At 39.4% G+C, this 13,733-nt stretch overlaps 1 protein-coding gene across 1 annotated transcript in view; it reads right to left on the reverse strand.

Annotated features, from left to right (window-relative positions):
* CORIN (corin, serine peptidase) overlaps positions 1-13,733 on the reverse strand; it is a 260,935-nt gene that overhangs the window by 31,013 nt on the left and 216,189 nt on the right. Inside the window, 3 exon segments of the mRNA XM_079920067.1 lie at positions 6,159-6,333; positions 6,486-6,535; positions 9,118-9,234. Coding sequence (XP_079776193.1) covers positions 6,159-6,333; positions 6,486-6,535; positions 9,118-9,234 — 342 coding nt within the window.

A 13,733-nucleotide genomic window follows, 5' to 3' on the forward strand; every position in this document is an offset into this window, starting at 1 on the left:
GGGGAGGGGGAAGGGTAAGCTGGGACGAAGTGAGAGAGTGGCATGGACATATATACACTACCAAACGTAAAATAGATAGCTAGTGGGAAGCAGCCGCATAGCACAGGGAGATCAGCTTGGTGCTCTGTGACCACCTAGAGGGGTGGGATAGGGAGGGTGGGAGGGAGGGAGATGCAAGAGGGAAGAGATATGGGAACATATGTATATGTATAACTGATTCACTTTGTTATAAAGCAGAAACTAACACACCATTGTAAAGCAATTATACTCCAATAAAGATGTTAAAAAAAATAAATGCATCTAAAATAAAGTCTTTGAAAGATGAATGGACATGTGATTGTCCTTAAAAAGGAGCAAGGACACATCCTCCACCGTAACTCAAGGGAAAGGAGGGAACGTGGCCACAGATACAGGTAACTTGTTGGAATTAGGGGTGAGACAAGGTAAAACATATAATGATGTCTATTTTCTTCATAAAGAATGAGGTGAGACCAGAGAAGGGTGAAGGAGATTTGGGGAGACAGGAGAAGATGTCAAATAGTTGAGGATGGAAAAGTGGCTTTACTGTGAACATATACTGGATGGGTGCCATATTGTTAGATGCTCATTTGAGATTCATGATCATACATTTGACATGAGGTCAGTTAGCAGTGTGGGGTGTGATATTCGCCAGCGATGACCAGCCGTTCAGGCATAGGTGCAGGGTACGTGGATAGTTGCAGGACAAGAAGAAACAAGTAAGTAACTACAAAGATTAGAAGGGGAAGAACTCCCAGTTTCTGTGAGCCCCCAAAACTATGGGAATTGGCCTAACGTTTAGGCCAACTGCTGGCTACATCCTAGACCCAGACATTTTTCCACTGGAGCAGTGAGGATGCAGAGAATGCCTCCCTAGGGGGCAGGGCAGTGGGGAGCATGGAGTCAGGTCAGGGTCACCACAATTGCTCACTCACCGGTGGTGCTGGAAAAAAGCACCCCAGGGGAGGTATGGATTCAAAATGGAGAATTCCTATTTTAGTGGACATTAGTACTTGATGGGAATGGATCAAATCTCTCAAGTCGACAGACCGGAAAGAAAACATTGCAAATGAATGGCATGGTTTATATGCACCTAGAAGATAAAGAAGTAACCATAAGAACACGACATGGGCTCAGTAGTAAAACGTCAGACCAAACCTCTCACTTCTTTTCCTGACTGTATTAAAAGACTGTTAGATCAGTACAGGTGGTAAGTCAATGGTTTTTTTCCGTGGAGAATGAGAAAGGGAGCTGTCCAGAAATAGGTGAAAAAGTTATTGAGTAATATTAAGGGTCCAATGGATGCTGAAAGTCAGGCATGACACTAATCTGCATCCTTGGGTAATGTTCTCCTCAGTTCGGAAGAGCATGAAAATAGGATAGAAAACGTGCTCTTCATATTGACTCTTAGTTGGAGGTCTGCGTGGTGTGTATGGCAGAAAGATCTAGGGGCGAAGAAGTTGAAGGTCCTGGTGAGAGGACTGAAGTGATGATCCCAGTGCACTAGGTTACCTGGGGAAAGAAACCAGATGAGGAGGAGACAGATGGGCTGAGACAATAGGAGGAGATGCGCAGACAAGCAAACACAAGTCTTGTTAGAGTGAAGAGCTGGTGTGGTAGAAATCAAGACATGGGTGACCTGGCAGGGTTAAGGGTTGTGATCATATAGTAAAAGGATAGTTTTTCATGCAAATTTCCTGGAGAGGAATCAGACACTTCTTATAATCACTAGTTGTGTGCCAACCTAGGAAGTTCATCCTTAAGTCTCTTGGAGGTGAAAGAAGGCAGGGAAATTGCTTGTTAAATTACCCCTGAAACTCAAGGTCTTTCTTCCTTAGAGCTGTGGAAGTTGAATTGTTACCATGGCATCTGGGACTTCATCTGATCAACTTAGTACCTCATGTCTTTAATTTTCCTTTGGGATTTTTAAATACCTCTCCATGCAGGAGCAAGACATGTCCTTTTTTCCCACGAATATAATTAAAAGAGACAGGCTTGCAAAGAACTACAGATGGGTCACACTGGCCCTTGCCAAAGTATGGAATCAGGATATGAAGTAAATCCCATTAATTGCAGCAATTGATGGATCCTACAGAGAGTAAGGCTTACGATTAGAGGTTCTCAATAGCTTTCAGGGCCACTGGAAAGATTGTAAAATAGAACCAAAGTTATTAGCACATATTCAAGCAAAGACTTGTTTGAAGTTGGGCAATTTTTAACTTCTTATGGATAGGCCAGGCCCCACTTGACAGTTCTGTGAAGTCTAATGTTCCATGAAATTTTACCAGGGCCTTTGATAGAATATCCATTTCCTTAATTATAAACACATTTCTTCTCTATTGCAAGGTTTCTCCTTAACTTCACAGATCTGTCAGTGAAAGACAAAACTTGGATACCACATATGGAAATGACAAAAGTGGTGCATGAACTGGATGAATTAGCATATAAAGGGTGTTATTCCCTTAAAGAGCTGTTGGATTCATTTAGGTAATCGTCTTTTGATAAATGTACTCTTGCTAGTACAGTCTTCTGCTTATCATGGAGTTATAAATCAGAACTGGAAAAGACATCTGGAAACATCTGGCCCGTTCCAAAGCAATAACATTGCAATGTATTTCCTGACATACTACACAGACTCTTCCAATCATTTGGGGTCATTCTTACACATTAAAAGTTCTCAAGAGGAGGTTCTGGTTTGATTTTTTACATTATATTTCCCCCAAAAGAGCAATCATATAGCTAGATATACAGATTTCCATTTTATAATCACTTCTCTTATTCTAATTACTTGTTTAAATGTCTGTCTCCTCACTAGGTTAGCATTCCAAGAAAGTAAACATATATTCATTTCTTTAACTCCCATATGGAGATGAATATACGTTCTGGGACTCTATTCTGTAGAAACAAGAGTACCAATAGGTGAATAGCTTTGCATAAGAAGATGTATTGCAGTGTTGTTAAAGTGATAGCAAACTGGAACTAACGTGAATGTCCATCAACTGGGGAATAATAAAGTACGGTGAATCTCTATGATGGAATATCATTTAGCTTTGAAAAAGAATGAGCTAGAGCCACATCAATTGACTTGGAGGGGATGTCCATTATATACTGCTACATGAGAAAAGCAACTTACAAACAAAAGTATAGCGTGTGATTTCAAATTGTAAAAATAAATGACACCCTGTGAAAAATATGTGTTTATAGCTGTGGAGGAACAATCACTAGGGGTGACCTTGAGGATGATGAGAAAGTAAAGGAGAGAGAGTATGGAAGGAGATAAAAATTGAGCTAGCAAAATGAAAAAATATTCATGCCATAATGCTAAGGGAAAAGTCAGAATGCATGTTTTTTTTGTTGTTGTTCTTTTATTTATTTTTGGCTGCGTTGGGCCTTCATTGCTGTGCGCAGGCTTTCTCTAGTTGCAGTGAGTGGGGGCTACTCTCCATTGTAGTGAGTGGGCTTCTCATTGCGGTGGCTTCTCTTGTTGTAGAGCGTGGGCTCTAGGCACACGGGCTTCAGTAGCTGTGGCTCGCGGGCTCTAGAGCACAGGCTCAGTAGTGGCGCATGGACTTAGTTGCTCCGCTGCATGTGGGATCTTCCCGGACCAGGGCTCGAACCCGTGTCCCCTGCATTGGCAGGCGGATTCTTAACCACTGTGCCACCAGGGAAGTCCCTGAATGCATGTTTTTAGTAATGATATTTTAAAAAGAAAAATTTACCTTTATTGATGTCTCACTGATTGGTATCAGGCATGGTTCTTAAGGTTTTACATAGGCTATCTCACTTGATGCCTGCACCAACCCTGTGAGGTAGGGACTGTTATTTCCCTCATTTCATATATGAGGAAACTTGGCCCAGAGAAGTTCATAAATTGACACAGTAAGTGGCAAAGCTGAGAGAAAATAATAATAGACAAAGAGGCAAAAAAATGAAATTGCATTTTTTTCTACAAATTAACCTGGTAAAATGAAAATAATCAATTTAATGAGGTGATAGAACTGTGAGTTATTTGTGTTAAATTTTTGCTATTATTTATTATTACTTTAAAATAAAAGTAAAATTATTAAAAATAAAAAGAAGAAAATGGGAAGTATGGTGGTTTTTCAAACATGTCCTCAAATACTTTGCCACTCCTCTCGCCGAGAGAAGAGTTCTATGTTTCTTCCCTTTGAATCTGGGTGGGGCTGTGACAGCTCTGACCAACTCCATAGTGTAAGTAATGTTGTGCGTCTCTGGAGGCTGGATCCAAAAAGGCTTCCTCCTGGCTCCCTTTTTGGGACTCTCACTTTGGGGGATGCTAGCTACCAAGCTGTGAGTCTCACTTGGAGAGAAACAAATGCCCCTGCCAACAGGCAGCATTCACTGCCAGCCTTCAGGTAGTGCCAGCCCCTAGAACCTTAGTACCTTCCAGCAGAGTCCCCAGACGTTGCTGAGCAGAGACAAACCACAAGCTATTTCCTGTCTAGATGTCTAATCTCCAGAATCTTCCATGGGCATGAAAAATGGTTGTTGTTTGTTGTTGTTATTTTGTTATTGTTTGGTTAGGAGTCTTTTTTTTTTTTTTGCTCCTAAATTATACAACAACAGTCGAAATAGATGAGGACCTTCTGCAGTGATGTTTGTCAACTTGGGGTAGGTTTCCCCTTGGTCTTATTTTTCTGCTCCCTTTAGGTATTTTGCGATGATTAATTTTATGTGCCAAGTGGCTGGACCATGGTACCCCAATATTTGGCCAAACATTTTTCTGGATGTTTCTGTGAAGGTGTTTTTTGGGAAGAGATTAGCATTCAAAATGGTAGACTATTAGTAAAGCAGGTTACCCTCCATAATGTGGGTGGGCCTTACCCAATCAGTTGTAGACTTTCATAGAGCAAAGACTGATCTCCCCAGAGCAAGAAGGAGTTCTACCAGCATGCTGCCTTTGGACTTGAACTGCAGCTCTTCCCTGAGTCTCCAGCCTGCCTGCCACCCCATCAGACTTTAGACTCACCAAGCCTCCAGGAACGCTTGCCAATTCCTGGAAAACTCTTTCTCTCTCTCTCATTGGTCTGTTTCTCTGGACAGCCCTGACTAACACACATATTATACTTTTCACTCTACTTCCCAAACTCCTCACCAATTCCTCCAGCATCCTAACCTCACTGTAGTATCTATGTAACTCAGCTCTGTTTAACTTCATATGCATTTGATGTATTTAAGAGGGCTAGAAAAGAGACTAAAGCTGGCTAGAGAGTCAATCTTCTAAACTTCTTCCTCTTCCTCCCTCCTTAGGACATAAATCATAAGCAATATACATCTGTTGCCAATAAATGAGCAGCACCTATATAGGATGATAACACCAAGGGTAGAAAAATCTAAGCAGGTAAGGACCTGGGAAGGAGATCAACTGTGGATTTTGCACTGAGTTACAGAATGGCATATGGGCATATACGCTGAGAAAACCATAATTCAAAAAGAGTCATGTACCAAAATGTTCATTGCAGCTCTATTTACAATAGCCCGGAGATGGAAGCAACCTAAGTGTCCATCGACAGATGAATGGATAAAGAAGATGTGGCACATATATACAATGGAATATTACTCAGCCATAAAAAGAAACGAAATTGAGCTATTTGTAGTGAGGTGGATGGACCTAGAGTCTGTCATACAGAGTGAAGTAAGTCAGAAAGAGAAAAACAAATACCGTATGCCAACACATATATATGGAAACTAAGGAAAAAAAAAAAGTTCATGAAGAACCTAGGGACAAGTCAGGAATAAAGACACAGACCTACTAGAGAATGGACCTGAGGATACGGGGAGGGCAAAGGGTAAGTTGTGACAAAGTGAGAGAGAGGCATGGACATATATACACTACCAAACGTAAGGTAGATAGCTAGTGGGAAGCAGCCGCATAGCATAGGGAGATCAGCTCGGTGCTTTGTGACCACCTAGATGGGTGGGATAGGGAGGATGGGAGGGAGGGAGACGCAAGAGGGAAGAGATATGGGAACATATGTATATGTATAACTGATTCACTTTGTTATAAAGCAGAAACTAACACACCATTGTAGAGCAATTATACTCCAATAAAGAGGTTAAAAAAAAAATACCCAAGTGACAAAATGATCAGGCAAAGTAAAAGAAAAGGTGCAGCTTACCCCTCGAAGCAGTGGGCGACTGTCAGAACCCACTTCTTGGCAATGAGGACACAGCCACAAATGTGACCACTGGGTTCACTCTGCAGGGAACACTGCCAGGGCCACCTTCCTGGGCGACTCGTCCGACCCCCAAGGATCCTCTTGTTCATTCGGGCAGCAGGGCGGCGCCCACAGTCTACCAAGGAGCAGGAAACAGTATGTGACTCACTACCAAAACCAGCTAGATGCTTGCATCTTTGCTGTCACGTACAAGTGATCATTTTTTCCCTTGAGCCAATCCAGTTAAATTAAGTTCATATCCCATTGTTACACCGCTAATTCGCTCACCTTGTTTAGTACATAGAAGAGAAATCTTACTTCTGCTGTGACAGGACTGCCTAGATTTGGAAACATAAAATGGCATAATATTCAGTTACATATTTATCGTTCACTTCAAACACTTTACCAGTGAAAGGCAAGAAATAGCTTATACTTAAGTCAGGAATTCTCAAGGCAGGGCTGTGGTCAGATATCACCTTAGAGGTGGAGGTATATGAAGGATGTACTTTTTTAAAGTGTATTTAATATCATCATTATACACTTTCACATTTGTGGGAAGAGAAACTATTGTTAGCAAAGGTCCCCACATCATCTTGGCTGGTGGCACCACCCATAATACTGACTCAATGATTTTCAAAGGAGGGAGAGGAAAAGGAAAGGCATTAGTCTGCTTCCCAGAATGTATGGTGAGGAGGGAGCATATCAGAGTTTTATGCTTATGGAGAGGACATGTATGGCCAAAAGAAGCTGAGAAATAGCTTGAGAGAAAAAAAATATTGCTTCAGAAAGTTAGAGAACAGAGAAAGGAATTGAATATTAGACTAGAAAAGAATGTTGAGACTTTTATTATCTTTTTTTTAAGTTGAAATATAGTTGATTTACAATATTGTGTTAGTTTCAGGTATACACATAGTGATTCAGTTTTTTTCTGATTATATTCCATTATAGGTTATTATAAGATATTGAATATAATTTCCCATACTATACAGTAAATCTTTATTGCTTATCTGTTTTATGTATACTAGCCTGTATCTGTTAATCCCATACTCCTAATTTGTCCCTCCCTCCATCCGTTTCCCCTTTGGTAACCATATATTTGTTTTCTATGTTACTGAGACTTTCAATGTTAAACTGTGTATCTATGATTAGCTGACAGGAAGAAGGGGATTAAATTCATCCCATGTAACTCTAGATGGCAGGATCAGAATCAGTAGGGAGAACTTATAGAAAGAGTGCATTCAGGAAAGGAAGAACTTTCTAAAAATTAGAGTTTAGCTTTGAAGGCAAGAACATGGTTTAAGCATCTATCCATGTGGCTGCACAAGAGAATTCAGCTGAGGGTACACTAAGTTTTAACCACAAAGTCTCTTCCAAGCATTTATTCACAATGCAAATTTAAAAGAAAAAAACCATGTTGGGACTGTCAAAAATACTATGACATGCTTAGAATCCTAGATATGTCAGAAGAAAGAAAAACAACCCTATGTCATTTCCACATTCCTTTTTGAAGATCTACTGTATTTTCATTTCTTGCTAAATTTGCATGGGGATATGTGTATACAATAAATTATATAATACAGAAAAAGCACATTTGTGTTTTGCCTTCTCACAACCTGAAGTCGTATCTCCTCCTCACTCTCTATTTCGTTATCCTTAGTTTGTTTGTAACACTTCCAAATATCTGAAATTCATTTTGTTTATTACTAGCTTAGAGTCTCTCTGTCCACCTCTACAATGTATGTTTCCTGAGACCACAGTCCTTGGCCTCCTCATCCACTTCTACATCCCTGCAGAGCTTAACAATGAACCCAGCATAGAAGAGATACAAATAATTAGTTGTTATTTGTTAGATCTTAAAGTCATAGCTTTTAGGAATAGGAAAAGACCAAAGACTATGTGTCTCAACTCTTATTTTAAAGGAAATTGTGGTTTATAGGATCACACATCTAGTTAGCAAGCCAGGACTAGAACAGGTCCACCAACTCCCAACTTAGAATGAGTTTATCTAACTATCTATCTATCTATCTATCTGACCTGAAAGGGATTTTCTGGCAGTCCCAGTTTGGGGAAACAAATCACTGTTGAAAGACTCAGGTCATTGGAGGAAGTGCTTCAGTTGACAACTATTCAGAAATTTGGTTGCAAGTTTGGTCTATGGGGAAAATGTCAAGACATTCTGAAGAGAAATGGCCCACCTTTAGTTTTACTCTTTAGAATTCTTATGTACTGATTTCTCTAACATTTGTTAAAAGCTTTGGAGTCAGATAAACTTGGTTTGAGTTCAGGGACTATCACTTATCATCTGTGAGCTGTGAATTTTGAGCAAGTTATTTAAATACTCTATAGCTATGTCCCTATAATGTAACAAGCACTAAATGAGTGTTAATTCCCTCAATTTACCTTTCTCCTGCACCCCTACCCAAGATGAGGGAGGCAATGTTGCCATGATTTTTTAGGGGAAATTTTTCAGAAGTGTATTTTCAAGGTTACTTGATTATAATTTTATTTTGTGTCTGTTTTTTCCTCAGGCTCTCCAAGTTTTATCAGTTGCCATTATTTCAATTTCTTCTGTTAACTAGTCCCATGTAACATCTGTAGAAAGTGTAGATATTAAGAATTTATTTTTAATAGGATGTGAAAAAAACTCCAAGATTAGAACCCAAGCTCCTCCTCCTTAACCACGATAGTTTCTGCAATCATCATTAAAGAAAAATGTAATTAGCCAAGAGAAAAAGATCTATGTCTACAAAGAAGAAAAAAAGCCAAATGATGTCGAAATATAAAGGCCCATAGCTATTCTATGGAAGCTCTTTTTTGACGTGACAAACGTGGATTATCTTAAATTAGAAACAGAAGGGCCCTGATGATGGATGTTTGCTCCATAATCCACTCTACACAGCTCTAGTGATGGGTGTCTTACCCTTTTACCAGTAGTTCATGCAAAGTGGTCCCATTAAGGCTTTCCCAGTCGGAGTGCAATGTCAGCCACTGCTGGTCTCGCTCCTGTTCCTGTATCACTTTGGTCACAGATGGTTCTCTGATAGAAGGGCAAATACCAGATAAATATTCAAAGTACAATGACCTTTGACCAGGCGATATCATTATTTAGCACTTACTCTCTTATAAAAAGAAGCATTAAATTATCAGCCAATATTTCAAGAGGGGGATTAGTATTGGAAGAAGTTTGGCATGTAATGTGATCAGCAAGAGGGGAAGTTACTAACAGTATCCTGAAGCAACAAACGTCCACACTGTTACAGCTATTTTAGTCATTTTCTCTGCTGACATGTATTTGAACTTTGTGAGGTGTCGGAATTCTAACATATACGATGTAGAAGTTCCAATACCTAAAAAACAAGAGCAACTTTAGGCAGGGATCAAAAGTAAAATAAAATTTATCTGCCTGGAGTATTTTTTCCTTCACTTTTCTTGCCCAATGTATTCCTGCAATAAAGCGATACCTTAAAATAAATAATAAGTAAAGAGAATCAATGGCCATGTAGTGCCTGTTCAGACAGTATAAAACTGTAAGCGGAATTTTTTCAACATACTGCAGAATCTTTATGCACTAAAAATTAGGAAGGTCTCTAGAAAGTAGAGACGGGAGTTAGACAACATCATTTTGCTGTTTACCCATATTCTCACTCAAACTCTACCAGTACTTTCCTATCAATGTCTCATTCAATCATCAAATAAATATGCTTGTACCCAAGATGTAACCAAGATTTAAAACCTTAGGTTCCAAAAGTGTTTGCGTTTTTGTGTAAAATAGCCTATTCCTCATGAAATAACTGGTTTACTTAGGCAATCCATATTTGAAGAAAATCTTTTGGATTTTTATCACCTGATGCTATTAAGGGTAGCAGAGGTAGAGGAATTCATTTTAGATAGGAGGAACGAGGGCTCCTTCTGAATCTGGAAGTAGGAGAGAAGGAAGCAGGTACTTAGTTGGATTTGGAGATGGGGAGAGAATTCAAGAGAATTCATCAAGAGAATTCAAATCAGACAATCCGATAGTCTTTTCTTTTCAAGTACGAGGGGGGCTCCTCGAATGAAGGTGGCAGGGTGGTGGCAGGGGTGCATGATGGTTAGGAAAGTGATGTGTATATGAAATTGTTCCCTGGTGGAAGTATTTGGAGAAACACATCAAAGATAACTTCAAAAGAATGGCAGGCAGTGCTAAGGATTCAAATGAACCTGGAAATCTTGAAGTTGTAGTAGCATCAAGTCTGTGAGCTTAGTGACTTTCGTTTTTTGATAATGGAATGCCAATTTTTTGTAAAAAGGGGGGGCACAGGAAGGGAAGAAAAGTTAGCTTCAGTGGCATTGAAAGAAAAATGATCACTTCCCCTGGTCATCGATTATTTTAAAACTACTGTCATTACAGAATAGAAAACAAAAGAAACAAAAACCTCCCCAAATTCAGTTATTTTAAAAAGAATAAAACCCTCTAAAGAGAAGACTTGAGGATTGAATAAGAACCAAAGATTAAAAACAAAACAGAGTCCTTAATCATGGATGAATTCTAATCATTTGATTTAAAAACAAATGGCATAAACCCTGCCCACGCTTTAAGAAGCATCGCACAAGCTTTAATTTATTTAGATACTTGAATGAACTGTTTTATATTTGAAGATGTCACAAAACCTACTGCAAAATGAGAATTCTTTCCTGCACCAAAATGAGGCTCTGGCTTTAATCCCAGAAGTGCTGTATGCAGAGGCACAGTGGGATGGAAAATACAAAAATCAGAGACCACACACACCACTCATGGTGTTTCTCTTGATACCTGCATCCTGAGAATTCCTTTCTGCAGCAGAACAATCTGTGGCCTCCTAAATCCAGGCATTTTACTCGCAAAAAGCCAAAGGAAGATCAGCTTCAGATTTGTTATTTAATGAAATCATTCTTTAGGCAGATATTTACAGGGCAACAGGGACTTGCATGGGGACAAGTCAGCACAGGATTTGCACTGATGCTAGATAGGAAAATCATTGCAAAGGACGCTTCAGTCTTTCAACTCCCGAGGTCCCTTCAGTCACCTCAAGGGATGTTTTTGCATTTCATTCATTAACCTCCAACAAGAAAGGCAATTTAGCCTGAATCTCTCAGTTACACCAAGTGGAAAATCTAAGAAATTCATCATCAACAAGAAGGGAGAATCATTACAAAAGTTAGTTTCCCATGAAATTCTTAAACCCTAGCATGCTTCTCATGCACAAAAATAAATCTTTCAGCCCTAGAAATGTCATCTTATGGCCCATTAAAAAAATATCAGCGAATCCATATGTCGGCTTCTGCCATTATACAGAATCTGAGCATCTGTGTGGTTTCAACTTTTATTTTTTTTTTAAATAATTTTTAAAATCATGAAAGTAATACTTATACATGGAAAAAACCCAAACATTATAAATGAAAAAATGTCCTTCCCATCCAAGATGTATAAAAACCATCACTGTAAATAGCATTTGAGTATTCCTGCCAAGCTTTTTCTGTAGTCCTTGTACGTACACCCCTCTTTTTTTAGTCTATACACGTTGTTCTGGGTGGTGTTGATGATGCTTTCGTTTAATGATTTATCTTGGAAGTTTTTGCATAATAATAGCTAGATAATAATAATAACAATGATATTATTAACTAATAACTGTTTTCTGTAGGGCAAGCACTAAGAGATTAGTAATTTGTTTTATATTATTTAATCCTCTCAACAACTTTGTGAAGTATGCTTTATTATTATTCCCCATTTTGGAGATGAAAAAATTGAGGCAACGCGAGAATAAGTAATTTTCCCGAGGTCACACAGCTCTGGTATTGAGTCCCTTTGGTCTGACATCAGAGCACCACTTCTAACACTATGAACACTATGCAGCCCTCCTCTATTAAGGGGACACACCGTGTTCTTTCCATAGCTGCAAAGTGTTCCATTATATGGATGTACATTTACTTTACCAATCCACTATTGAGGCTGTTTCCAATTTCTGGCTATAACAAAAAAGCAGCTGTTAATACTCTTGACCATTCACCTTTGCTTACATGCACACATGTGACTTGAGGATGAATTCCTAGAAATAAAATTATTGAATCAAAATGTAAATTTTTTATGAATTTCCCCTTCAAAGAGTAATGTCAATTTACAAACTTATCAAGAGTAGGTTTGTCTATACTTTTTAATTTTTGTAACTACGTACATAATGTAAGTCATGCTATTAAAACATATCTGGAACTTAACTGCTCAAATTTTGTTTAACAGTTGGTGATGCATTGACTTATCTTTTTCCATATTATATCAAGAGACCAATCCTGTTGGGTAGAGAGCAAAAGAGCAAAAAAGCATCTTGCTAGTGATGAAGTATCAAAGTATCACTGTATCCTAAGGGAGTCTGAGCAGGGAATGCAGTCAGACCCAAAGGCTTCTAGAGCAGCTATGAAATCATATACAGAGAAGGAAATTTAAGCAACAATCTACTCCAGTGCCCTCTTCTGACAGTGCGAGAAAACTAAGACATAGACCCAATCCCAAACATTTGAGGAGCCCAGAGCAAGAGTATAAATGGAGGCCCATATACTATATGTCTACATATTTAGATATTATAAATCAAGTTAACAAGCTGTTAAAGAAAACATATTCTATCTTCCCATCTTGATCAATATATCTTTTAGGTTCAAATATAGAATTCTTGGACTCCTTGGAACAGTGGTTTTCAAACTTTAGCATTCATTAGAATCAACTGGAGGACCAGTTACAACAAAGATTGTTGGCCCCATACCCAGATTTCCAGGTTTGATAAGTCTGAGATGGGGCCCCCAGTTTGCCTATCTAACAAGATGCCAGGTGATACAGATGCTGTGGTCTGGGACCACACTTTGAAAACAGTTCACCGGGCTCCAGGTGGGCATACCTCTGGTGGGCAGACTCTTTGCCCCATGAGGTGAGGCACAGCTAAGAAGAAAGACCAGAGTGGTCCCTCTAAGTCAGGGGTTCTCGCCTTTGGCACTACTGACATTTTATGCCAGATAATTATTTGCTATGCGGGGCTGTCCTGGGCACTGTAGGGTGTTCAGCATCACCCCTGGCTCCCACACACAAAATACTAGTATCACCACACCACTCCTGGACTGACAATCAAAAAGGTCTTCAGACATTTCCTAAAGTCCCCTCGGGGCAAAGTCACCGCTGGTTGAGTTCTGGGGTCCAGGGCAAGGCCCCTCTGCTCTGGGTCTAAAAGCAGTACTGCACAAAGAAGCAAGAGAATTTCGCTCCAATCTGCTTCCTGAAATGTGTGGCCGTAAGACACATATAAAAAATGTATAATTCCCCCATACCCACTGAAATGAGAAAACAGAACATATCTAGAATTCTGAAACATCCTGAGATTTTGAAAGGCAGTCTATATTTTAAGGCTTAGGTGAACAATCAGATCTCTAGACAACTTGGCTTATTCTTGTCTCACTCTCAGGTCACTTGGTGTTGAGTAACGAGGCATTCCATGCTTGTATTATAATTACGTAGGGGCTGCTTACCTAAAAAATGAAAGG

Source organism: Stenella coeruleoalba (genome assembly GCF_951394435.1).
Source record: "Stenella coeruleoalba genome assembly, chromosome: 4".
Lineage (NCBI taxonomy): Eukaryota > Metazoa > Chordata > Mammalia > Artiodactyla > Delphinidae > Stenella > Stenella coeruleoalba.